Source organism: Bos grunniens, chromosome 8 (genome assembly GCF_055505025.1).
Source record: "Bos grunniens cultivar Pamir isolate PY7600 chromosome 8, Bosgru_T2T1.0, whole genome shotgun sequence".
NCBI classification, from domain to species: Eukaryota; Metazoa; Chordata; class Mammalia; order Artiodactyla; family Bovidae; genus Bos; species Bos grunniens.
Genome location: NC_141172.1, coordinates 21,370,814 through 21,398,580, shown reverse-complemented (window position 1 = coordinate 21,398,580; position 27,767 = coordinate 21,370,814). Strand labels below are relative to the sequence as shown.

Here is a 27,767-nt window from a genome sequence, read left to right as displayed (position 1 = left end):
GGCTGGATTTAAATCCTGTTCATGTGGGTTAGTCCCAAACTGGGTTTTGGCTGGGTTTGAGTCCTAGCCATGTGGGTTCAAGTCCTAATCTAAGGTAGACACTTTCAGTAGGACTTCATACCAATCACTTGCAAAGTGGCGGTATCCACTGAAAAGAAGGGACTCTTACAAACCACCTGGCCTCAGTTACCACCTGTCATCTGTGAAATAGAGAAGAAAATAATGTTCCCCAAGCTGACTGCTCAAAGCTGACTCTGCCTCTTACCAGCTGTGGCCCCAGAGCAATCCCCTCTCTTCTTCTTTCTTAAAATGTATAGCTTGACATTTATTTGCAAACCACTGTTATATAAATATACACTAAGCTCTCCCCAAAATATGCTTTAGCTGCTGAAGAAGGACACATTTTTGAAAGGACCTTCAATTAATCAAGTGTGAACAGTGTGGCCCACTGTGTATTTTCTCCACTTCTTTCTGTTTGCAATGGCATGCGTGATGTGTGTGGGTATGGAACATTCCAACGCACGTATGTCTGCCCTGAGGCCAAGTTCATTTATATAACACCAGAATTTAAGCACAGGTGACTATTCAAGTGGAAGAGAGAACATCTAATTTCAGGCAGGCAAAGTCAATGGGGATTTTGCTGATGATAAGAATACCCACTCTCCAACCTCTCAATATGTAGTTCTACATTCAAAAAATACCAGAAATGGCTATGTTGTTGCTGTTCTTGTTTAGACGCTAATTCGTGTCTGCTCTTTTGTGAACCCTGGTCTGTAGCCCACCAGGCTCCCTTGTCCATGGGATTTCCCAGGCAAGGATACAGTAGTGGGTTGTCATTTCCTTCTCCATCCCCTCCCTTCTTGAGCCTCATGGCTCTCCACACCTTTCTAAGCTACAAGAAAGAGAAAAAACAATACTGTGAAACCATCTGCAAAGTGCCATGCTTTACCCCCTCTAACTGATCTGCATTTGAAGACTCTCCATGGAGTCTATGTCCTGGCCAGATCCCATCTGCCTGAGCCAGGTCCCTGGCTGTCCTTAACTCTGCCCTAGGCTTTGCATATCGGGCGAGGGGGTGACACTTCTAATCAGGCAGAAAGTGCTCTTCAATAACCTCCTGGGAGGAAACTTCCCCTGTTTTTATTATTTAGAGAATATCAGTTAGCTCTTATATCACATTCTTTGGAAAAGGATGGTCTCTCTTGAGACCTTTCCTCTGGAAAGGATATTTATTGTTCCCCATATATACTTGTTTTTTCCTAAAGGAGAATGGTGTCACCTGTCTCTGCTATGTTCAGGGGGAAATAGAGTATCCTATGAGCTCAGATTTAGGGAAAGGAAGGGATCCCTCTAGCCTTTATTGGAGAGCTGGCTTTGGCTTATAAAATGAGACAACTGCTAGGGAAGTAGACAATGGAGTTGCTGACACACCACCATCCTGGTTTCCTTCATCTGTATTTGTGAAGATAGCCCACTTTAAAAGTTAATTTTTCCATAATACTGTTATTAGAAAAACAAGTAACCACTAAACAATCATTTGATGCTTGCAAAAGTGAGAAACTGTAACAAAGACCACAGCAAATTAGACGGACCAGTCAGCCCTTTCCTTTGCCCCCTCAGCACCCTGCACATTATGGAGTCATGGCAGGGAGTGGATCAGGTTGCACCTGCCTCATGGGGCAAAGATTCCCAACTGGGCATCTAGGAAATAGTTAGAGAAAATGAACTTTACACATCCCCAAAGTGGAACTCAAGATTTGGAAGTAGCAAGGCCCTGAGTTCAGAAGTGTGAGGGGGAAAAAAAAAAACCTGTGACCATGGTGGGGCAGAGCTTCCATCTGCACCAAAGACAATGCACCCTCCCTGATGAAAACTGCAGTGCCGGGCACTCTACTCTACTCTCAGCCTTAAGGAAAACATACAGCTGATCAGGTGATGCTAAAGAACCCACCTGCCAGTGCAGAAGACATAAGAGGTATGGGTTTGATCCCTCGGTCAGGAAGATCCCCAGAAGAAGGAAATGGCAACCCACTCTGGTATTGCCTGGAAAATCTCATGGACAGTGAAGCCTGGCAGGCTATGGTCCATAGGGTCAAAAAGAGTCGGACACGACTGAAGCAACTTAAAACACACAGCTGATCACACCACATCTCATCTCCTCTCCCCACGTGACCTGCTCTGAGCCAGTAGAAAACACAGAACCCTGGCTCTGTGGTTTAGTAAGTGGTGGTGACAGTGAAGGCAGGGATTGGAGCTCTCAGCAAGGCTGCTGTGGGCAATAGTTCACCTCCTTGCTCCATGCAGAAAGCGTTCATAGCCTACCACTTTCCCAACTTTAGCTTTACCATAGTTACTTTTCTTTCCTACCTCTACTCCAGAGGGGTTGTAGAAAGCCCTGAGTGGGTGGTACAAGGGCACGAACGTGCGTAGACACCTCTCTCTGACTGCTGGGCACTGCAGACCCAGGGTCTAGTGGGGCTGCTAAAACAGGAGTCCTCTGCTCTTTCTCCTGCAGACAGGAGGTAGCTAAAGGGAAGGGAGAGGGACTTCTGAGGTGGCCCAGCGGTTAAGACTCCACCGGCCAATTCAGGGGACATGGGTTCGATCCCTGATCCAGAAACTAGGATCCCACCTGCCTTGGGGCAACTAAGGCTGTGCACCATAAGTACGGAAGCCCATGTGCCCCAGAGCCTGTGTTCTGCAACAAGAGAAGCCACCGCAATGAGAAACCCATGCAGCACAACTACATAAAGACCGCACACAGCAATGAAGAGCCAAAGACAAATACTTTAAAAAACAAGCAGTTAAAAAAATAGAAATAAAGGGAAAGGAGAGCCCTAAAAGACCTCAGCAAAACTGGAGGGGAAGGGGAATATAGCGTGTACACGCTCAGGAAAGAAATCTCCACGTATCTTCCAAGTAATACTCATGTCACTCTCCAGCCATGAGAAGGGGACTGGATTCAAAGCTAGGGACCTGAAGATGGACCCATGAGTTGGGTCATCCCACCTCCCAATCTCCAGGCAGCCAAGCTCTGAAGGGGTTCAGAAGCAGGAGAACTTCTGTCTTAAAAGTGGCTTTTTAAGATGTCAGAATGTTATAAAAGTACCCACTGTGTAGTGGATGCAGAACTGAGTGAAAACTGGATGGAGGATGGGAACGTTGCCATGCTTGGAGACTGAGATGGGCCTGCTAAGGCCCAATAAAATGATACGAGCTTCTTAAAGGTCTACTATAACTGTGATATTCATCTGTTTTGACACAAACTTTGAACTAAGATAAACTCTCCCACTGGCTGGTGACCTTGCACAAGGATTTAACACCTCACTGAGACTGCACGTGACCTGACTTGGGGTCAAACAGCCATCAATGATGGAAATGTTCACAGAGCAGCCACACAGGGTCTGCAGGAAAATGAAGAGAGAATGCGGAAAGGGTTAGGGATTGAGTGAGTGGGAAGAAGGGAAACTAACAAAGCAGGGAAAGAAGACCCCCTGGGTGGGAAGGAACAGGAGTATCCCTATAATTTATCACTAATCAACCCTGGCGTGCTGCAGTCCATGGGGTCGCAAAGAGTTGGACATGACTGAGCCACCGAACTGAACTGAATCAAGCCTCTCCCACTCCCTGACTCCCTTCCCAACTATCTGATGCTGGCGCCACCTGCTGCTGCTACTGCTGCTAAGTCGCTTCAGTCGTGTCCGACTCTGTGCAACCCCATAGACAGCAGCCCATTAGGCTCCTCTGTCCCTGGGATTCTCCAGGCAAGAATACTGGAGTGGGTTGCCATTTCCTTCTCCAATGCATGAAAGTAAAAAGTGAAAGTGAAGTCCCTCAGTCATGTCCGACTCTTAGCAACCCCATGGACTGCAGCCTACCAGGCTCCTCCGTCCATGGGATTTTCCAGGCAAGAGTACTGGAGTGGGGTGCCATTGCCTTCTCCGGGCGCCACCTGCTGGTGACTGACTATAACACTGACAAAGTGCGATGGACTTGCGCCACCCTGACAAGTGTGTGAATATAGCCTGGGGACAGAGAGTGGAAGAGGGAAAGCCAGCCTTTGAGCACAATCAGGACTGTTCTAAGGCCTCCCAAACTCCTTTTTGGCCTTCCTTAAAGCCATTCTTTCTGATATCGTGCAGGATCTTGTACTCAATGCCAACACCTGGCCAATCAGGGTTGAAGTGTCCTCTGTGGGCTTCCCAGATGGCATTAGCAGTAAAGGACCCACCTGCCAACGCAGGAGACATAAAAGACCGTGGGCTTCCCAGGTAGTGTTAGTGGTAAAGAACCCGCCTGCCAATGCAGGAGACATAAGAGACCTGGGTTCACTCCACTATTCTTGCCTTGAGAATCCCATGGACAGAGGAGCCTGACAGGCTACAGCCCATAGGGTTGCAGAGTCAGACATGACTGAAGTGACTTAGCATGCACCAGCTGGGATAGTTAGTTATATGCTTTATACAGTCATGGGATATCTTCTTCAGGACACAGAAAGCACATGCACCACAGGTGGTTCTGCAATTTATGACAAGAGTGCAATTTTTCTGGGCTTACCTTGGACACACACACTACTCAACCCACTGAAGCCAAGGTGACCAAAGATTCTAAAGACTTTCCACATCCCTCTCCATCCATATGATCTGGGTTAACACCACTGAAGGGCAGAGTGGCATGATGGCTGAAAAAGAAGAGCCACAAAGAAGTGGAGTCACCTAAAAGTAGTCCCCATGAGATAGAAAACAGAGCCACTGAGCTACCTGTGGTGCCATTTCCACCTGGAGGAGAGAGGAGGTCGGGGTCAGTGTAGCTACACCAATCTCTTCAGCTGCCTTGGCTCCCAGATCTCAGCCGTGAGAATCAGCCTTTATTGCCTACAGATAAGTTCACACAGAGCAATTAAAGCCTGGGGAGATTTACTACCTGCTTTTTTATTATACAATTAATAACACTTCTCATTCATTCAAAAACAATCTGATTCTTCTAACTTGAAGTTCGGACAAGATGAGTAACCACACATGCAGAAGACCCAGGACTAGGGAACTTGGAGGAGAAGTGTCTCAGGACAGTGACCTTCGTTTTGCTCCTATTGACGAAGACTACTCACCAAGAGAGGCGGTGGCTTAGAGTGCCCATGGCTGGCCGTGGTCACATGACAAGTTACACCTGACTCACAGATCTTTGCTTTTCCTTAGGAGCTGGTCTGCAATTTGAAGTCATACACTAATACAGCCTAGCATCCCACCCTCTGACCTCCACCTTCAGTTTCTCCAAATTGTCTAGATTGCCCTCCAGCAGCCAATTAGTCAAGGAATTACAGTCTGTGGGTCTTTAGTTTCTTCTTCATCACCAGCCTCTGATCTGTTCTCTCTCTCCACGTAGATGTTATGGGCTGAAATGTGTACTCCATACACATTTGTTTATTAAAGTCTCAACATCCAGTACCTAAGAATGCAATGGGATTTGGAGGTAAGGCCTTTAAAGAGGTGATTAAGTTAAAATGAGACCCTTAGGGTGGGGTCCTAATCCAATATGACTAATATCTCCCCACCTCTCTCACCCCTGCTGGATCTTAGTCCCCCTACCAGGGACTGAACCCATGCCCCTTGAAGTGGAAGTGCAGAGTCCTAACAACTGGACCACCTGGTGTCTCCCTGGTGTCCTCATAAAAGGAAGAGAGACCAGGGATGGGTACACACAGAGAAAAGGCCATGTGAGGACACAGCAAGAAGGCAGCCATCTGCAAGCCAGGAAGACAGGCCTCCAGAGAAACCAAATCTGCCTAGGCCTCAAGCTCGGATTTCTAGCCTCCAGAACCGTGAGAAAATAATTCTCTGTTGTCTAAGCCATCCAGACTGTGGCATTTTGTTATGGCAGCTCCTGGAAATTAACAGAGCGGACTTCCTGGTCCATCAGTTGAGCAACATTTTTCAGGCCCTCACGTCACCCTTGTGTCATCACTCCTGTCTAGCAGAAGTCAAACCCTCTGCCTCTTCCACACCTGATGTCAAGTACGCAGTGGAGACCTATTAGATAAAATCAGGCAAACGAGTATATCATGCTACCATAGCTCTATGGTCGACGACTAATGGGCCTCTCCAGTACTACATGGAATTCATAATTTCATTCACCGTATATCTTTGGTAAGTTCCTTCTGTGTGCACTGAAGGCTTCCCAGATGGTGTAGTGATGAAGAATCTGCCTGCCAATGCAGAAGATGCGGGTTCCATCCCTGGGTCAGGAAGACCCCCTGGAGAAGCAACCCACTCCAGTATTCTTGCCTGCAAAATCCCATGGACAGAGGAGCTTGGTGGGCTACAGTCCACGGGTCACAGAGAGTGAGGCATGATGCAGTGAGCACACACAGGTGCGCCTAGGCTACGTAAGTGAACACAGTGATAAGGCTCCCTGGTTTTTTGGAGCTTATATCATTGGTTCCACCATCAACTCTCTTATTCTTCACAAACAATTTCAAACATTCTCCTCTTTGACAAACTTCCATCCCCCCAATCTCAGATGTGCTGGATGCCATTTCATAAAGGAAGTAAAAGCCACTAAAAGAGAACTTTTTTGTCACCAAAATCAAAAACATTTACCACCTTTCTTCTCCGTCCTCCTTCCGTTAGAGTGATAGAAGTTTCCCAGACGGCAGTCCTTCTTTGAGTTTCCAGCTGGGAAGGTGCTTTTATTGCCACAGGCACGTACATTTTATCTATGTTGTGACTTCTAGCTGAATTATCTATTTTCTTCCAGAACATGCATCACCACTCTATTACCAGTGTCAGGCGCTTAGGATTTACTTGGTACTCAAGAGGCATTTGGGAAATTAATGAGGAATGAGGGGGCTTGCTGGAGGGAGGGCCCCCATAGCATGTCCTGGGACAGAGCCCCCAGAAAGGACCAGACTCTGAGGGATGCTCCCTCAGGCTGTCTACCAGAGGCCACCACAGCTTTCTCCTCAGGAACCATGCTCTGCCTCTGTGGCTTCTGGAAGACAAGTGCTGGAGACTCGGCCTTATAGATGAGGTTCAGGCACAGCTCTCTGGACACATGGGGAAGCCTGCCGTGCCCCCAGTCAGGGGGCTGCTGCTCTCAGTTCCTCTATCACGGCTCTGCAGCCAGGGCTCAGCTCCGCGGCCTCTGAAGCCACTCCACCCAGGGGAAGCCTTGGAACCTCAGCACCCCTGTGCTCAGCCTCAGCCTCAGCACAGAAGCAGCCTTCTTCAAAGGGCTGCTTGTGGTCTGGGCCTGCTGGAGCAGGCACCTCCCTTCTCTGCTGCAGGTCCATGGAGATAACCATGGTAATGATATTTAACACAGAAAACTGCATACAATCCCCAAGTCTCATCTACTAACTGGGGAATATTCATATATCCTAATAATGTAGTCGTGAAGAACAGAATAAATAGGCAAGCACTTTACACAAATTTAAGGCCTGGCCTCCTTAGAGTTGCCACATAGACTTGGCAAATAACACTGTCCAGAATCACCCAACCCCATGCCCCCGAGTCCCAGTGCCATGGAAATATCAAGACTGGCCCAGGGAGACCTCAACAAGGCCCCTGTCCACTAAAGTTGAGGGGTTGGCATCTCAAACTGTCTCTATAGGATCAATATTCTTTTTGGATATGCTTTTATATAATTATACCAAAGGTAACACTGTACAGTTTATTTCTATATATTTATCATGGAAATCTTTTCAGGGAAGTTCACATAGATTGTCCTAATTTTGTATTTGGGGTGTGATATAGTTTAACTGGCTACTTGATGCTTTTTTCAGATGTTTTTAAACTTAAGGATCAGAGAAGTTAGCATCTCTGATGGGGGCTCCTGGACAAAGGGATGTCTGCAGGCATATGAAGGAGCAGTGCCCAGGCTCTGATGCTAAGGCTGTGTCTAGCACAGAGAAGAAATCGCATAGCATTCTTGAAGCTTTTTCTGGAGCCCCTAAATCTTAGCAAGTTGTTTGGCAGATCAAAACTACTCTATGAAATATATAAATAAATGATACAAATAATTCCAATGTTCATTTCATTTAACTTCAGACTACCTCTGGTGACAGTATAGGTAAAATAATATTATAAAGACAAAGATAACTTGTAAGGAAAAAATACAGTAAGGGATGGGAGAAGGGGATGTTTCCAGATTTTCAGACATAATTTTCACAACACTTCACGTCAAAAATTCCTCCCAGTGTTGGGATTAGGTTTAGGCAAGTTAGAAAGTTGCCTCAAATACAGAGAGGAGGTGACAAGTGACTTAGTAATGTGGAAAAAATATACATTAGTGCAATATTTAAAAAAATTAAAATTAATAATAAAAGTCTTGATGAACAATATATAAAAATTATAAATAAAGACAAGATCTGGCCCCACAACTTAAAAAGTCTAAGAGGTGTACAAGTTGGGGGGAGAGGGTGCTGGGAGGGGCTTGTGGCACAAAGTTAAATTGTGACAAATTTCATGCATTCTATATATTACTCAGCAAAGAAATCTAAATGTCCTTGTTAAATAATTGGACACTTTTCACATAATATTGGTAAAAAGTGGTGTGATGTGTTTACCTGAGATACTGAAGCTTTTATAATGAAAAGTTTCGGTCACTTTTCAGTCTCAATACATACAGAAGAACTTGATGAAAACTTTGATCCTGTCAAAAGAAAAAAAGACAGCCCCATAAAAATGTGCTAACAAGATGGTTAACACTGTTGTCAAAGAAAGATATCAAAACACTGGACTGCCATAGAATTGTAATTGCAACTAGGGGACAAGAAAAATATGTCCTATAATTTGGAAATACATTATGCATGAGATGGAGAAAAGAACTAATATGAATCAGAAATTCATATGCTGTCTCTCCAAAACTTTCAGCAACCTAAATTAAATTAAGATAATTCTCTTGACTGAAAGTGAGATAAGCAAAGAAGTAATTCAAAAGTGAAGAAGAACTAAAAAGCCTCTTGATGAAAGTGAAAGAGGAGAGTGAAAAAGCTGGCTTAAAGCTCAACATTCAGAAAACGAAGATCATGGCATCTGGTCCCATTACTTCATGGGAAATAGATGGGGAAACAGTGGAAACAGTGTCAGACTTTATCTTTGAGGGCTCCACAATCACTGCAGATGGTGATTGCAGCCATGAAATTAAAAGACGCTTACTCCTTGGAAGGAAAGTTATGACCAACCTAGATAGTATATTCAAAAGCAGAGACATTACTTTGCCAACAAAGGTCTGTCTAGTCAAGGCTATGGTTTTTCCAGTGGTCATGTATGGATGTGAGAGTTGGACTGTGAAGAAAGCTGACTGCCAAAGAATTGATGCTTTTGAACTGTGGTGTTGGAGAAGACTCTTGAGAGTCCCTTGGACTGCAAGAAGATCCAACCAGTCCATTCTGAAGGAGATCAGCCCTGGGATTTCTTTGGAAGGAATGATGCTCAAGCTGACAAAATACAAACTCCAGTACTTTGGCCACCTCATGTGAAGAGTTGACTCATTGGAAAAGACTCTGATGCTGGGAGGGATTGGGGGCAGGAGGAGAAGGGGACGACAGAGGATGAGATGGCTGGACGGCATCACCGACTCGATGGACATAAGTTTGAATAAACTCCGGGAGTTTGTGATGGACAGGGAGGCCTGGCGGGCTGTGATTCATGGGGTTGCAAAGAGTTGGACACGACTGAGCAACTGAACTTAACTTAATTCTGACAAAATTATTGTTCAATTTGTCTTCAAAAGGTCAGTAAATTATAACAAATTCTGGTTTGGGTATAAGTAAAATGTTTAAAGTTAAAATAATCTGAATTTTAATACACACACGTTTCAACACTTTTTAACTACTATAAGGCCGTAGGATTCTTTATGAGTTACCAGGGAAGCCCCCAAGTGAAAGTGTTAGTCTCTCAGTCCTGTCCAGCTGTTTGCGACCCCATGGACTGCAGCCCACCAGGCTCGTCTGTCCATGGGATTGTCCAGTGAAGAATACTGGAGAGGGTAGCCATTCCCTTCTCCAGGGGAACTTCCCAACCCAGAGATAGAACCCGGGTCTCCTGCATTGCAGGCCGACTCTTTACCGCTCAGCCACCAGGGAAGCCAAATTAATTGTTAAAATTTAATAAAATCATTGTAATAATATTCATCTCCAGATTGGAGATGTCTTTCCCCTTTCTCCCAGAAATAATCCTTAATCTGAAAACACATCACCACGTGCTCTGATTTCCAGCCATCAATCGTAGCATAAACAGGCACCGGTGTAAACCGCTCTGGCCAAAATGTCCTCCCAGGAAGGGGAGGGTGGACGCAGAAAATGCAAGGCTCTGAGCGAAGCCGCGGCAAAGTTCCCCTGGGCAGTCGGGTGGGAAAACGAAGTTTACTCACGGTTCCCACGGCCCCACGCGCTCCCTAAGCCCCGGCGGCGCCTCGCCCGGGCTCCCGGGATCTCCGGGTGGATCAGGCGCTCCAGCTCGCGTCACTGGAGGCGGGTCGCGCGGGGTGGGCGCTGTCGTTAGTGCGTTATGGCGAGTTCGGGCGCCCCCTCCCGGCCGCTGGGGCGCAGCGAGGGCAGTTTTGAGAGCCTTGTTGAGTTGTATGCCTGCGACTCAATTTCACTAAAGCGCTGAGTTTGGGGATTCCTGGTCTCTCAGAGGATGGCAATGGTGATGATCACCATTCTCCAGGGCTGGAGAACATCTTGTCTTGTTGTTCTTGTTGTGAAGGGGTTGGCAGCACCCCCCCCCCCGGGGGGGGGGGTGTTGATTATGCTGCATATTTATCCAGCTGCTCTGAGGAACTTCCTGCAAATGAGATGCTTAATTAGGCCAGAATTGTCATTTTCGGCACTTTTCTCATTTTTGTTTGCACCTAAAAACTTTCCCTGTCTATTTCTGGCATCAGAGAATGTCACAACTTCGATGCTTCTTTTGTGTTATTACACTGGAAATGAAATACACTCATGGAAAAGTCTCAGTCCAACAGGATGTATGCATCTGAATGAGTCAACTAAGGTTGAAATAAAACCCAAAGCTCAATCTAACTCTCTTATTTAAGTCTAATAAGAAAACTTAAGAGGTGTGACCCCATACTCTATTTTGACAGTTTTTCAGTTCAGTTCCGCTCAGTCGTGTCCGACTCTTCGCGACCCCATGAAACGCAGCACGCCAGGCCTCCCTGTCCATCACCAACTCCCAGAGTTCACTCAGACTCACGTCCATCAAGTTAGTGATTCCATCTAGCCATCTCATCCTCTGTCGTCCCCTTCTCCTCCTGCCCCTAATCCCTCCAAGCATCAGAGGCTTTTCCAATGAGTCAACTCTTGGCATGAGGTGGCCAAAGTACTGGAGTTCCCACACCAAAATATATCTAGCCACAACTCTCACTCTCTGTATTTCCTTTTTAAGATCTAATACATAAGGTTTGAATTCTTCCACAATTATTTACAGGACCATAGCTCTCATTTTCTGATGGTCTACAGATAATAGTTGCATAATATTGAACATGGGTTAATTCATACAATTCTCTTCATTCTGTCACCAAAGTGTGCTGACTGCATAAATATCTGACCGTGTGGATTCCAGGACAGTCAGGCAGGGATGGTGGCTGCCCTTCTGGGAGCAGGGGCGAGGACATTGGAGGCAGGATGAGAGGAATGAGGCAGAAGGAGGTCAGAGCATCTGAGGGCCAGTACTCAAAGCTGATGAAGAGGAGGGACTGGGAGCAGCAGAAAGCTCTACTTTCAGACAATCTGGGGCTCCCGAGTGTAACTGACATCAAACTTTCACTTCCTCTTCTAAAAAACCAAGACAACTTCAGTAGTGGTCACAGAGGATATCATGTTCATCAAATATAAAGTTTGCAAATTACAGGCCGAGAATCTGAACTTAATGAATGATAGTAGCCTTTCATATCAATATAACCAACAGTAATGTCCTTAGTCCATTCTCAGTTCAAACAGGAGAAGCTCTGACTGTAAGGCCCTTAACACTGTCAGGGGTCTGCACGTTGAGTGCAGTGCAAACTCTAGGAGAGGGGGCTGCCCATAGGATTGTGAAGAACCAGAGCCCAAGATTCCAGTCTTAGAGAAGTGCCTGGAACATTCTGGAAAAAAATCTTACAGCACTTGAATCCTTTTGCAGAGAACCAGCACCTCAGAAAATTGTCAAAAAAAAAAAACCCCACAAAAAACAAAACAAACAAACAACAACAAAAAAAAAACCATGGCTGCTCTGTGAAGAATACAAATGAGATAAACTGTCCCTTACCTCATCCTCAGTTAGTCTCAGACCACCTCTGGTAATATTATTTTCAGACAAAGTTTTTTTTAAGGGTTAAAGAGATCAGGAAATCAGTTATACAACGTAACGAGACAGGGGAGAGGATGACAAGAAACGGGACATTCCTATACTTTCATCCAGGGAAGATGGCAACAGGACTTCTAAAGCTATTTCTTGGGTTAGTATTTGGGTAAACTAAGAAAGGACTTTTCTTAAGTATGAAATGTCAGTCAGTTCAGTTCAGTTCAGTCCCTCAGTCGTGATCGATTCTTTGCGACCCCATGAATCACAGCACTCCAGGCCTCCCTGTCCATCACCAACTCCCAGAGTTCACTCAAACTCAAGTCCATCAAGTCGGTGATGCCATCCAGCCATCTCATCCTCTGTCGTCCCCTTTTCCTCCTGCCCCCAATCCCTCCCAACATCAGAGTCTTTTCCAATGAGTCAACTCTTCACATGAGGTGGCCAAAGTACTGGAGTTTCAGCTTGAGCATCATTCCTTCCAAACAACACCCAGGGCTCATCTCCTTCAGAATGGACTGGTTGGATCTCCTTGCAGTCCAAGGGACTCTCAAGAGTCTTCTCCAACACCACAGCTCAAAAGCATCAATTCTTCGGCACTCAGCTTTCTTCACAGTCCAACTCTCACATCCATACATGACCACTGGAAAAACCATAGCCTTGACTACATGGACCTTTGTTGGCAAAGTAATATCTCTGCTTTCCAATATGCTATCTAGGTTGGTCATAACTTTCCTTCCAAGGAATAAGCGTCTTTTAATTTCATGGCTGCAATCACCATCTGCAGTGATTTTGGAGCCCTCAAAGATAAAGTCTGACACTGTTTCCACTGTTTCCCCATCTATTTCCCATGAAGTAATGGGACCAGATGCCATGATCTTCGTTTTCTGAATGCTGAGCTTTAAGCCAACTTTTTCACTCTCCACTTTCACTTTCATCAAGAGGCTTTTGAGTTCCTCTTCACTTTCTGCCATAAGGGTGGTGTCATCTGCATATCTGAGGTTATTGATATTTCTCCCGGCAATCTTGATTTCAGCTTGTGCTTCTTCCAGTCCAGTGTTTCTCATGATGTACTCTGCATATAAGTGAAATAAGCAGGGTGACAATACACAGCCTTGATGGACTCCTTTTCCTATTTTGAGCCAGTCTGTTTTTCCATGTCCAGTTCTAACTGTTGCTTCCTGACCTGCATATAGGTTTCTCAAGAGGCAGGTCAGGTGGTCTGGTATTCCCATCTCTTTCAGAATTTTCCACAGTTTATTGTGATCCACACAGACAAAGGCTTTGACATAGTCAATAAAGCAGAAATAGATGTTTTTCTGGAACTCTCTTGCTTTTTTGATGATCCAGCGGATGTTGGCAATTTGAACTCTGGTTCCTCTGTCTTTTCTAAAACCAGCTTGAGCATCTGGAAGTTCACGGTTCACGATTGCTTAATACCATATAGCAAATATTTAAATATATTCATTAAAATAATTCAAAATATAAACATTTTAAACAAGTTAAATACGATTAGTATTAATTGTATCTAAATATTAATAAATTCATATATATATAAATACAGTGCTATGAGTGTTTTAATAGTCCCACTTTTCAGTTAATTAATACTTACTCCCCCACCTCAAGGCCGATACCTTAAAAGACACCCTGAAAGTCCCAAAGCATCTCCAGGGGCGCACAGCTCCCCCGTCCTCGGCCCGGGTGGGGACCGCACTCCGACTCACCTCCAGGGCGTCCCCAACACGGTCCAGTCGTCCCATCGCCGCCGCCAAGTTCCCCATTCCCTGAGCTGCCCCTTCATCGCGCCAGAAACGAGGCGGAATCTGTAAAATCGGCCCTAACTCGCTCTGTTTCTCTGCCTCAAACCCCTTAGTAAAAGTATTTTCTTTGTAACGACGTGCCAAGTTGCTCAGTTCTGTCCGACTCTGAAATCTCCATGGATTGTGGCCCACCAGACGTCTCTGTCCATGGGGATTCCCCAGGCAAGAATGCTGGAGTGGGTGCTATTTCTTGCTCCAGGGGACCTTCCCAAACCAGGGATCGAACCCAGGTCTCCCACATTGCAGGCCAATTCTTTACCGTCTGAGTCACCATGAAAGAAAGACCTTTGTAAAAATGGCCTCGCTCAAGTTTCTGGGCGAGAAGAAAGCACAAAAAAAACCTCAGGGGAAAGCAGAAGACGCAAGGTTCCGGGCACAAAAATGCCTCTGGCGAGGGTTCGGAAACCAAAGTTTCTTGCTGCTGAAGGTTCCTTAGTGCACTATTAAAGCCGCACCAGCTTGGTCTCTGAGCAGCGATGCTCTTCCTCTCTGGCTGCCAAACCCGCTGAAACGAAGTCTCAGAACTAGCAAAACTCTAAGAAAACCGGTAAGAAGTCATCCTCCGCCTTGCGGCTTCCTAGAGAACCGCTCTCCCAGAACCTGGCCAAGAAACCTTTCGCTCACTGATTAGTGGTGTCCGCGCGCCCCCTGTTGGCCTTCCAGTGAATCACGGAAACTCCCTATGGCCAAGATCTACTTGCTAGTGGCAGGAGTGATGCTCTGCTCCATCCCTGCTTGTCCTCTTGACAACAAAGAAATCTTCATACATTTGAGACGGATGAAAACGATCCCCTCCCAGTCATGCCTAGAGCACAGACATGACTTCAAGTTTCCTTGGAAAAGAGAGAATATCAGCCCAATCCAGATGACTCAAGGCACTTGTTATCACCAATTGATGCTCCAGCAGATCTTCAACCTCTTTACCATGGAGAGTAGCTATGCTACTTGGAACAACACCCTCCTCGACAAACTACTCTCCAGCCTGGGTCAGAGCCTGGAACAGCTGGAAGAAGTGACTCTGGATTTTCCCGATTTGGAAATTACTGTCTGGGAGTATTTCTGAGGAATCCATTTCTACCTGAAGGGAAAGGAATACAGCTCCTGTGCCTGGGAGATTGTCGGAGTGGAAATTGAAAAGTGCCTTTCCCTCATGTAAGAATCCTCAAGAAAAGTCAACAGATAAAATGAAAATTATACTTGTGACAACTCTCTACTCAATCAGATTGTTGTTTTCTTAACTCTCCAAAGGGATCTGGACTTCTGTTTGCTTACAAGCTGAAAAATATCTGAAATAAAAATCATAGTTTTACAAAAACATTTAGACATGAAAACAAAGTCTCTTTTCTTAAATAAACGATTTTATAACATAATGTAAAAGATCTTTATGTATTTGGGGGTATTTACTATTTTCAACATCTGAAGTTTACTTTTTTATGGAAGTTTTTAGGAGAGTATGTTGTTAAAGGTATTTGTCAGTTAGCCTAATGTTTAGCCTCTGTAAGAGGTAAACAGAAAAGTGTCAGGAATTTGATTCTAATGGAAACCGTTCTTTCCTTCTTTGAAGAGCACAATGCAGGCCTTCTTGATCAAGTGAATCTTCTAGTTTGCTCTTCTCCAAAAAGTGAGTCAGGGAAATGGGTCCCCTTGTCTTGCAATTTTTCCATCATTAACACGTGACTTCTATTTTGTCTGTAGTACTTGAGTCTATTCTCCTTGAAGGCAAAGGGAAAAGATTAGTGGATCACATGGGGTGTTTCCAAGGGCCAGGACTACATGGGGGTAACAGCACTTCTGCTCACATTACCCGGCCCAGGCTTATCCTCATGGGAGTCTCATTGCAAGGAAATTTGGAAATAATTGGATGATTAAGACAGAAGGAGACAAGTTCAGTGCATAAGACCATTTTTTCATTTTTGCACTATTTGTCCTAATGGAGCTCTGGGTGGGTGTGCAAGGAGAAAACCAATGTTCTTGCTTGTACACAGTCTAATTTAAACTCTTATTTCACAGTTTCAGCTTGGGGAAGATGACAGAGCTGTCACTCAGAGTTCACAGGATCATAGACAATTTGAAAGAAGCATTCAGGTTGAGTCCCAAAGGCATAGGCCAATGAGGAGAACATCTACAAGTGTAGACAAAGTGTTTCCTTGTTGCCTGAGGGAGACAAGGAAAGAGTGATCAGGCAGCCCCTTGCAAGCACTTGAGAATCACTGAACGAAAAGTGGACACTGAGTCCCCCACTCACCATACCTTCCAAATATTGAAAATGCAAACTTGAAGAAAATATTTCTGCGAATGATCTTTAAAAAGTATCTCACACAATATTTCATCATATCTTCCCTTGTAGAAACATGAAGAATCTCTAAATTATTGTGTTCTCACATCATATATATCTAATAGATATTGGGTTTATTGTTTCTCCTATCATTACCATCCTTGTGAACTGATGTTACTTGAATATTGATTGAGCTCAAGAAATGTTAGAGCCCAGACTAGACGTCTAGGAAATGGTGTTCAGTAAGATATTTTCTCTCCCTTCAGAAATTTTACAGACTCTGGAGGTATTCTGAGGATAAAACAGGGCATGTATACAAAATAGCATAGACTAGGTAGTTTGCAAAGACCAGAAATGTATTACTCCAAGTTAGTTCTCGAGTCTGGATATCCAAGAACTGTGTGTCAGCTTGGTCCAGTCGTGGTCAGAGCCTGCTTCAGGTCTCACACTGCAGAGTTCTCTCGTATCATCACAGGGCAGGAGAGGGACTAGTTTTTATCCACCTCTTTTATAAGGGCATTATTTCCTTTTGTGAGGCCTCTATCCTCACACCCTAATCACTTCCCAGAAGGTCTGTCACCTGATATCATTACTTTGGGGTTTAAGACCTCATGATATGACTTTGGTGGGGTCCTAACCATTCAGAACATAAAGGTCTTTAAAGTCTACATGCTTGGCATGTAGAAGGAAGAAAATAGTCACACTGAGCAAAAAAGAATGAGCAGGTTAGTAGGCAAAATAAGGAGACCAGGGATTCATATCCAAACTCTAGATTTTCAACCTGTTGTAAGGCTTTAATTATTACATGTCAAAAACAGGAAACCAATCTAAAATGAAGCTCACCAGCCATGCAATGGAATAAAATAGAGCATGGAAGTGATCATTCATCATTCCTTGTGAGGAGTCTCTGAAGTATCTCAGGTCAATGTAGTAGTAATTGCCATATCGGTAAAGATCCACCAGAGAGTACTGTGGTAAACCGCCTGCTCATTGCTATGAGCTATGAGCATCAAGGAGAGTTTGAGTTCAGATACATGGCTCTGCGTATGACACCCAGCAAGTTCTTTTCTGTCAGGACCTCAGTTCAGTTCAGTCATTCAGTCATTGGTGACTCTTTATGACTCCTGAACCGCAGCACACCAGGCTTCCCTGTCCATCACCAACTCCTGGAGCTTGCTTAAACTCATGTCCATTGAGTCAGTGATGCCATCCAACCATCTTATCCTCTGTTGTCCCCTTCTCCTCCTGCCTTCAATCATTTCCAGCATCAGGGTCTTTTCCAATGAGTCAGTTCTTTGCATCAGATGGCCAAAGAATTGGAATTTCAGCATCAGTCCTTCCAGTGCATATTGAGGACTAATTTTCTTCAGGATGGACTGGTTTGTTCTCTTTGCAATCCAAGGGACTCTCAAGAGTCTTCTCCAATGCCACAGTTCAAAAGCATCAATTCTTTGGCACTCAGTTTTCTGGTCCAGCTCTCACATCCATACATGACTACTAGAAAAACCATAGCTTTGACCATACAGACCTTTAGGTCCAAGTAATAACAGCTCTGCTTTTTAATATGCTGTCTAGATTGGCCATAGCTTTTCCTCCAAAGAGCAAGTGTCTTTTAGTTTCACGTCTGCAGTTACCATCTGCAGTGATTTTGGAGCCCAAGAAAATAAAGTCTGTCACTCTTTCCTTTGTTTCCCCATCTATTTGCCATGAAGCTATGGTACAGGAAGCCATGTTCTTAATTTTTTGAATGTTTTAAGTTTTCAGCCAGCTTTTTCACTCTCCTCTTTCACTTTCATCAAGAGGCTCTTTAGCTCCTCTTCCCTTTCTGCCTTAAGGGTGGTGTCATCTGCATATCTGAGGTTATTGGTATTTCTCCTGGCAATCTTGATTCCAGTTTCTGCTTCATCCAGCGTGGCATCTCACATGATGTAGTCTGGATATAAGTTAAATAAGCAGGGTGACAGTATACAGTCTTGGTGTACTCTTTTCCCAGTTTGGAAGCAGTCTTTTGTTCCATGTCTGGTTCTAACTGTTGCTTCTTGCCCTGCATACAGGTTTCTCAGGAGGCAGGTAAGGTGGCCTGGTATTCCTCTCTCTTGAAGCATATTCCACAGTTTGTTGTGATGCACAAGGTCAAAAGCTTTAGCCCAGTCAATGCAGTAGAAGTAGATGTTTTCTGGAATCATGACCTAGTTGAGGACAATTATGGGTGAGGCATCCTCCTGAGTTTAACATAGTGCTGGGCAAAGGCTGAAAACTGTGTTGCACTTGCTAGTTGAATCCCCAGACCACACGTACCTTCAAGGAAGGAGACTTCTAGTGGTTTTAGCAAAAAGCTCAGTATGACTGGTACCAGCAGGAATAGAGTGGAAATACCAGACGCTGTCTATTATAGTTACAGGAAATAGGGCCCAGATGAAGCAAAATAGCTGGGTCATTTGTAAATGCCTTCCAGTAGTAGGAGGAAATCTGAGAAACTGCTTTAGCTACAATTACTTGTTGAGGACTTCCCTGATGGTGCAGTGAAGAAGAATCTTTTCTCAGGAGAGACACATTCGATCCCTGGTCCAGGAAGTGTCCACTTGCCACGGAACAACTAAGACAGTGCTCCCCTGTTACTGAGACCCTGCTCTAGAGCCCACATGCTGCAACTCCTGAAGCCTGCACGCTAGAGCCTGAGGAGCTCTAGCTCCTCAGTACCCGCACAGCAAGTAAAGCGGGTACTTCGAGGAAGAGCGATCCCCACTTGCCACAGCTGATGAAAGTCCGGGCAAGCAGTGAAGACCCGGTGCATCCAGAAGTGAATAAGTAAATAAATAACCAGAAAACAACTTGTTGAGTGATTACACTGGGCCTGGTACAGAAGATACCACAGAGAAGAAGACAGAGTTCAGTCACTACAGAGCTGATTTGCCAAAGATGGTCACATATCTCTTATTTGAAGTTTGGAACATAAGGGGAAAAGACAACATAAAATCCACTGTAAAATCAGAAGAATTCAGGAGCAGAGCCAAAAGTTAAATCTTCCCATGAAATAATAAATATTTATCCCATTCTGGATTAATTACAAAGATGGTTTCCTTTTTTTGAAAACAATAGACTTGGATTGTAACTTGAAAGTCATTTGGGAAATCTGAAATTTAATGCAAAGGAACAGAGAGAAAGATTCACATGGATGGTGATTCCTAAATCATGCTTTCTCAGTGGGGATAATGCTACTTCCACGCATGCAGACATTAGTTTTCTGGAATATGAACAAATCTTGTCATTACAATGATTAGTTATTACACGTCAAAGCTCAACCTGATACAACAAAATCTAACCCCTTAGTATTTATTTCTGTCTTTGGCCTTTCCTGTGTATCATACATAAGAGAAGCATTGAGATTGAGTTTATGGAATATAATCAAATTGTATACAAGATCAGTATTACAACCTAAGGTGACTAGATGGTTCATGGGAGGACTTTCCATCATTTGCTTGATCTCCAAGTCATATTGTGAGAGTTGCCCTTTCTGTACTTCTGAGAAACCATTGTCCGTCTCATGCATGTTGCTTACGTTTGAAGGTCAGTGTGATCTGGGCTCCAGAAATTAAATAAAAATGGAAAACTTATTTGTAAATAAAATACAAAAAATATTATCTTTTCTTACAAAATTCTACAAAGGTGGTTCAACATGTCAAAGTATTAAAGAGAAAAAATGTTGATAATATCCAGATGAATATCTAGCAGGCAGTAAAACTAAAAATTATTTTCTGACATGAAGAAAATTCAATGATAAATACTTAAAATAAATATTAAAGGACTATTTTAAAGTTATTCAATGATTTGAGCAGCTTTGATGACATTTAAGTATGTCTATATCTTGGTATTATTAAAAGTATTTATGTAAATTTTATTTCAATGTGTAATTGGATACATACCTACTTATAAAAGTAAACATATGACATTAAAAGTCACTCTGAAAACTGAGTTTATAAAGAAAAAATAAAATTCAGTAGCTTTTACATTTAAATTATAGGTTAAAATTTTATGTAATTCTAAACTACACTGAATACAAAGAGTAAGATTTACACCTCCTTTTTCTATGTACAGAGAAAAGATATTCATAGAGTAAAAAAATACATACACAGTATATCTGTGTTATCAAAATTTCACAGTGCAGAGCAATTAAGAAAAAAATATCTAAAAAGGCTCTGTGGGCAGAAGAAAGAAGGGCAACTTGAAAAAAAAATGATTGAGAAATGCTGCCCTAATCCACTGGAGAGTGCAAATTGAAAAGCAAAAACAAAAGTAGAAAATAAGAGGGAACTTTCAGAAAATGGAAACCATTGGCTTCTATTTAAGACACAGGCCTGAAGGAAGGTCTTCAGAGAATCTAGAGAGCAGGTTCAGAGTCACCCACCTCCCCAGGCCACAAGCATCTGCAAGGTCCCCGATGGCCCCAGCCTGGTCCTTCCTCCTGGCCCTGCTGCTGCTCAGCTGCAACGCCATCTGCTCTCTGGGCTGCCACCTGCCTCACACCCACAGCCTGGCCAACAGGAGGGTCCTGATGCTCCTGCAACAACTGAGGAGGGTCTCCCCTTCCTCCTGCCTGCAGGACAGAAATGACTTCGCATTCCCCCAGGAGGCGCTGGGTGGCAGCCAGTTGCAGAAGGCTCAAGCCATCTCTGTGCTCCACGAGGTGACCCAGCACACCTTCCAGCTCTTCAGCACAGAGGGCTCGGCCATCACGTGGGACGAGAGCCTCCTGGACAAGCTCCGCACTGCACTGGATCAGCAGCTCACTGACCTGCAATTCTGTCTGAGGCAGGAGGAGGGGCTGCGAGGGGCTCCCCTGCTCAAGGAGGACTCCAGCCTGGCTGTGAGGAAATACTTCCACAGACTCACTCTCTATCTGCAAGAGAAGAGACACAGCCCTTGTGCCTGGGAGGTTGTCAGAGCAGAAGTCATGAGAGCCTTCTCTTCCTCAACAAACTTGCAGGAGAGATTCAGGAGAAAGGACTGACACACACCTGGTTCAACACGGAAATGATTCCCATGGACCAACAGACAACACTTCTTCCTGCACTGCCATGTGGAAGACTCTCATTTCTGCTGTCATCATGCACTGAACTGAATCAATATGTCAAATGTTTTCAGGAATATTAAGCAACATCATGTTCAACTCTATAGGCACTGGTTCCTCACGGATGCCGAAGCTGATCTATCTACATATTTAACTACCTGGACATTTATTTATTTATTTTAATATTTATTTAACTATTTATAAATATTTAAATTATTTTGTTGATAAAATATTATGTATGTATACTTATGGGAAAATGTGTATTTTTGTATTTAGTCAGTTTATGATTTTTCTTCCTTTATTAAATTCTTACTGTAAAAGACTTTGTTTTTTCGTTAAAACAGAAACACCAAGCCAAATGGCAGCTTGATTAAAAAATGCATTTTACGATTCCTTGAGCCGTCTTTAGGATTTACACATTAGAAGTAAAAATACTCTAGCTCTAGCTATGTTGTTTGTTGCTCTGAGGACCTTGAAGGGAACACAACCACTCCAACGCTTTTTGTAATTCTGATTTTTTTCAAAAAAAGTAACCTAACAACAACGATCAAAAAAAAAAAAAAATCCACGCTTCAGGATTTGATGAATTCTTGTGAAGGATTTTCTGCCTCTTGTTTGTGGTGGAATTTTCTTCCTTGGAAAAAATTGTAGGTATGCTTGAAGACATGGTATTCAGTTGGCGAGAGGTGAGGTGAATATCTTATCCTTACACTCAAATATCACAGTCATTCACTTCCTCCCAGTGTAGAAATCCCCATTTCTCTCCTCATTCACTATGCATGAAAGTGTCCTCTCCATTTATACAGCTGTGTCCTTCTCCATTACGGTTTCTGGTTGTCAATTTCCCCATATGACTGCAAACCACCAACTGAAAGTAGAACTTGAGTGAAAGTTTTAGATCTGTCAGACACTCTCCTATGACTTCACCTGCTCTGCCTGCCAAGCACTGCAGGTCCAGACTGTCCAGCCTCCCAGAGAAACACAGTAAATAGAGGGAACCCCGCCCCACAGTGAACAATGGTGGAGACACCAGGGGTTCCTCTGAGCGTCTACCTAGGTTATTCCATGCGCTGGTTGCACCAGGAGGAACTCACCTGGTTCAGGAATCTCATTTGAGAAAAGCCCAAAGCACTGGAAACTTGGAGTTGAAAGTCAGCAGCAGCTTGAGAACTTGGAAGGAGAACAGAGATGTTTAAAGTGTTTGTGGAGCAGCGGCGGGTCCTCCGGACACAGAACAACACAGATGAACTACACCGAGGCAAGTGCTTCTCCACAACATTCCTTTTCAGAGACTGAGAAGACTGAAGCGGATGCTGAGAGCACAGAGACAGAGCACGAATGCCTGGCCACCAGCTGTGTCCCCAGCACGGCTGACATTCACACCACAGCAGCCTGCAGAGTCCTGGAAGGCACGAGGGCCACTCCCATCACAGCTGCAGACTTCTTTCTTCCTTAGGACCCAGCAAGTTATCACAGAGCAGAGCAAGAGGTGCCTGGGGACAATGCAATCCAGGGAAGTTCTTAAATTCCATCATGGTGTCTTTGTATCTCTGAGAGACAAAAAAGATCAAACAAGATTGAATAGAAGGGGCACAGGCAGGGATTTTAATACATTTAGCAACAGTGGGACAGAGCTTTCCTTGTAGGACATATGTTAGTAACATGCACACTGGAAGAATACAATTTCTCAAAGTAACAAAGATCTTTGTGGAAATTCATGTATTTAATGTAGGCAATCTTCAGGACATTGATGGATCAGTCATCTTTCTCTTCTTTCCAGCTGGGACATACAGCACTCAGTAGCTATATGTAAAGTCAGAGGGACTTTTGAAATAATTTTATTTATTTATTCATTTTTCACTGTGCTGTGTCTTCATTGCTGCCTGGACTTTACTCTAGTTGTGGCAAAGGTGGGTCCTCTCTAGTTGTGGTGCACAGGCTTCTCACTGTGGTAGCTCCTCTTGTTGGGGAGCACAAGCTCCGGTGCACTTGGCTTCAGTAATGGGGGTCCTGGGGTCTAGAGCACAGGGCAATAGTTGCGGCACACGGCTCAGCTGTTCTGCAGCGTGCGCATCCTCTAGGACCGCATGTGGTCCTATTGGCAGGTGGGCTCCTTACCACTTAGCCACCATGGAAGCCCCTCAGGGAACATGTAAAGTACATGGAGAGGTTTGGAAACCTTCCTGAGGATAAGGGTCCTAAAAAAGTAAAAAACATTCTGATATTACTGCTAAAAATATCATTTCATTAACAAATTAATTTCTAAATAACCTTTTCATGTCAGTTCTATAGTATTACTTAATGATGTTTAATAGGTTGAGCTAGAAATTTTTTAAAAAGATAACTATACAAGGCCTTGAGACTTACTTCACAATTCAAGCCCATTTCTCCCTGCCAAGGAGAAAAATGTTCACTGCTTCTGTCCAGGAAGCACACATGCGCTTCCATCTTGGTCACACACAGGCCTCCTCAACACCCACATCTTGACCAGAAGTTGGGAAACAGAGTAGCTGTTCTTCACTGGACTCCATCAGTAGACACCAGGATGACCCAGCTGGACTGGAGGTGAGTAACGCAGGTGTCTTCCTTTAGAATGAGAACAGCAGGTTACCTGAGGAGGTCTCTTGGAAGGGGTCCTTGTCAACCAAAAAAAAAACCCCAAAACATGACTCCCGAGAGTTCTTTTTATTGGGAGGACTTGCTGAGGACTATAGGCCAGAGGACAGCCTCCCCCCCCGCTCTGAGGAACTGCCCCACCGATGTAGAGGAGGTCAGTATGCATGCGACTGTGGTGAAGGGGTGACGTGCCGATAAGCTCACATCTTGGGAGAAAGTGGCTGAGAATCAGGAGGAACAGATGTCTCTCTGAAAGATTTTAGAGCTTTTCTACCCATGAGAAGTTGTAAAATTGGGTTAGTCAATTTTCTCTAGAAATTATTTAACTATCAGAAGGCCTGTTGTGTCAGTTTCCCCAGAGCAGAGTGCCTTGTTCCTGATCTCAACCCTGAACTCCTATCAGGACATGTTGGAGGTCAGGGACTGCAGTGGGTAGAGACTTCATTCTGCAGAACCTGATGCAGAAAGATGTTTTAATTGTCATCCTGAAGGAGAAACATCAGAACTCATGTGGCAAGAAACTGTTAGATGCTTTTTGTTTGTTCTTAAGCTCACAAGAAGGGCAAAAGATTAAAATACATAGAAACTAGGGCTTACCTTTCATAGGGTTAATAAAATCATTTTACTATATTTCATGGAAGAAACCACTCATAAAAGCTTAGACTTCAGCGAGGCTTGTGTGATTGGACTTCCCAACCAGGGATTGAAATCAGGTCACAGCAGTGAAAGTGCTGGATCCTAACCACTAGATAATGAGCAAACTCCTGCTTTTCTTTTAGCTGGCAGAACAATCTACTCCCTTCCAAGTACTTAATAGTGATTTTGACTATTTATAATTAGATCTCAATTTTTCGGACTGCAGACCACACACTGTGGCCCTACAAAATAATAGGTCGTGACCCTTTGGCATCTGAAATGGATTAAGGGGTCTTTGTCATCTCATTCTCCCCCTATCACTTATTTCACTGGTTCCTTAATGTCATGTTCATTTGAATCCTTCCTTTTTATTTTTTAATTGGATCATTCAGACAAATCAAAGCCCCCAAGGTTTGCTCTTGAAGTTTGCTATGATTGGAATAGTTCATTTGTCTAGATTTATATTTTTTTCCAGGAGTATAAGTAAGTGGGACCCTAAGAGTTAATGAAACGATTCAGTTAAAATTATAAAGAGCTTGAAAATGACTAGACCATTCACTTCAGTTCAGTTCAGTCGCTTAGTTGTGTCCGACTCCTTTCAACCCCATGAATCGCAGCACGCCAGGCCTCCCTGTCCATCACCAACTCCCAGAGTTCACCCAAACCCATGTCCATCAACTCAGTGATGCCATCCAGCCATCTCATACTCTGTCATCCCCTTCTCCTCCTGCCCCCAATCTCTCCCAGCATCAGAGTCTTTTCCAATGAGTCAGCTCTTCTCATGAGGTGGCCAAAGTACTGGAGTTTCAGCTTGAGCATCATTCCTTCCAAACAACACCCAGGGCTCATCTCCTTCAGAATGGACTGGTTGGATCTCCTTGCAGTCCAAGGGACTCTCAAGAGTCTTCTCCAACACCACAGTTCAAAAGCATCAATTCTTCGGCACTCAGCTTTCTTCACAGTCCAACTCTCACATCCATACATGATCACTGGAAAAACCATAGCCTTGACTACATGGACCTATGTTGGCAAAGTAATGTCTCTGCTTTCCAATATGCTATCTAGGTTGGTCATAACTTTCCTTCCAAGGAGTACGCGTCTTTTAATTTCATGGCTGCAATCACCATCTGTCGTGATTTTGGAGCCCAGAAAAATAAAGTCTGACACTGTTTCCACTGTGTCCCCATCTATTTCCCATGAAGTGATGGGACCAGATGCCATGATCTTTGTTTTCTGAATGTTGAGTTTTAAGCCAACTTTTTCACTCTCCTCTTTCACTTTCATCAAGAGGCTTTTTAGTTCCTCTTCACTTTCTGCCATAAGGGTGGTGTCATCTGCATATCTGAGGTTATTGATATTTCTCCTGGCAATCTTGATTCCAGCTTGTGCTTCTTCCAGCCCAGCGTTTCTCATAATGTACTCTTCATAGAAGTTAAACAAGCAGGGTGACAATATACAGACTTGACGTACTCCTTTTCCTATTTGGAACCAGTCTGTTGTTCCATATCCAATTCTGTTGCTTCTTGACCTGCATATAGGTTTCTCAAGAGGCAGGTCAGGTGGTCTGGTATACCCATCTCTTTCAGAATTTTCTACAGTTTATTGTGATCCACACAGTCAAATGCTTTGGCATAGTCAATAAAGCAGAAATAGATGTTTTTCGGGAACTCTCTTGCTTTTTTGACGATCCAGTGGATGTTGGCAATTTGATCTCTGGTTCCTCTGCCTTTTCTAAAACCAGCTTGAACACTCCATTAGTAGCAGGCAATAAAATTCAGCTATTATTTTTAATATCATAATTACTATTATCCAGATTAAGTTCAGGATGTTTTGGAATCATTTAATTCTATTTCATTCTAGTTTTTTTCAAAGCATCTTCTCACTGCCTAAGTGGAATTACTACCTAGACAGATGCTCAGCAAGGCTGGTCTCAAAGACACTGACAGCGAAGGTTAGTATTCCAGCAACTGGCATTCTAGTTGTCCATCTCTTGTTAGGTGATGGGCTTGACTTCTTCCTTCTGTCCTGAAACTAATCCTCATGCATTAATTGAAAGAAAAATGAGGTAGCTGATCTTGCAAAGCAAAGGACAGTCACTTGACCCTGGACTTGACCTTCGTGAGCTTCTGTCAGAGCAGCCATGGCCCAGCCTTTCTGTTGTTCACACTGGCCTCATGCTTCCCCTCTGCCACAGCCTCATCCCCAGCTGTGCTGCACTGAAGTTTGCTAACTCAGAAGACATCGTTGTGTCAGGGGAAAACCACTTCCCTTCATTCATATTCAGATATTCAGACTTAGATTAGTTTTCTTTTTGCCCACAAAACAACTGTGCAGTTTTATTTTATAGGAAAGTAGCAAAGGGAAACAACAACAACAAAAAAACTAAAGTCTTAAATATGATAGAGATACAGCCCCTCTGCCTTTCTTCACTTCGCTTTATTGTTCTTACTTCAAGGTGAATTAGAACTAGAGCAGGAGCAGCAAGAAAAAGCCTGGTCAACAAGTCACTAAAAGAATGTAGAAACTAAGTGAAAAATTATACTCAAGTAAAGGAAAGAAGGCTATTTCTCCCTGAACCAGTAGCCTGGTTCTCACCGTCCTTCGTTCTCAGAGGGAGAAAGAGATAGAGGAACAAACGTACCCAGTGGAATCAACGGCCTGAATGAATGACTGAAACTCTCTAGACTCTGTGACATAAGCTTCTAGTGAGAGACATCATCACTGAATCTCCTTCCTCCAGCTCTGAAACTCTGAGCAGAAAAGTGTTGAACAGTTTAAGTAAAAGTCTTGAATAATAAAAACGTTCTCATTTTAGTGACAAATATCCAATTGGATGGGTACATTTGAAGTTATTGGGAAATACGTAAATTTACTACTTTAAACTTAAGACATTTTCTTTGATCATATTGTGAATACACAAATGAAAATCAAAAAAGGAAGTAAGTGTATTAAAACAATTAGAAAATGAAAATTACCATGTTCCCTATTTAATGGCCTTGCTTAGAAAGAGTAGCATCAGAGAACCTACCTCAAGGTTCCAGCAGACACTGCTCAGTCAGGCCAGCAGC

General features: G+C 43.8%; 1 protein-coding gene, 1 long non-coding RNA gene and 1 pseudogene across 5 annotated transcripts in view; 2 read left to right on the top strand and 1 right to left on the bottom strand.

Moving 5' to 3' along the window:
- Positions 1 to 10,787, bottom strand: part of LOC147366768 (uncharacterized) — a 32,112-nt gene extending 21,325 nt beyond the window's left edge. The window contains exons 1-4 of one of the 4 annotated variants that reach the window (XR_015169067.1): positions 10,372 to 10,495; positions 8,564 to 8,649; positions 4,761 to 4,874; positions 4,558 to 4,681 (exon numbers count right to left, since the gene is read on the bottom strand). This is a non-coding gene — a long non-coding RNA (uncharacterized LOC147366768). Of the gene's footprint in view, positions 1 to 4,557; positions 4,682 to 4,760; positions 4,875 to 8,563; positions 8,650 to 10,371 lie in introns of all 4 variants that reach the window. The other 3 variants (XR_015169068.1, XR_015169066.1, XR_015169069.1) reach the window with 3 other exon arrangements.
- Positions 10,788 to 14,725: 3,938 nt separating this feature from the next.
- Positions 14,726 to 15,418, top strand: LOC147366767 (interferon tau-11-like; annotated as a pseudogene).
- A 5,274-nt stretch (positions 15,419 to 20,692) lies between these two features.
- Positions 20,693 to 21,574, top strand: LOC147366766 (interferon alpha-G-like). Its single transcript, XM_086414142.1, has one exon. It carries the CDS (start codon positions 20,701 to 20,703, stop codon positions 21,385 to 21,387), a length of 687 nt encoding a protein of 228 aa, XP_086270268.1. The 5' UTR covers positions 20,693 to 20,700; the 3' UTR covers positions 21,388 to 21,574.
- Positions 21,575 to 27,767: the final 6,193 nt, after the last annotated feature.

Excerpts from the sequence above, each read along its gene's own strand:
- LOC147366766 (XM_086414142.1), top strand. The coding sequence starts at position 20,701 with ATGGAAACCATTGGCTTCTATTTAAGACACAGGCCTGAAGGAAGGTCT.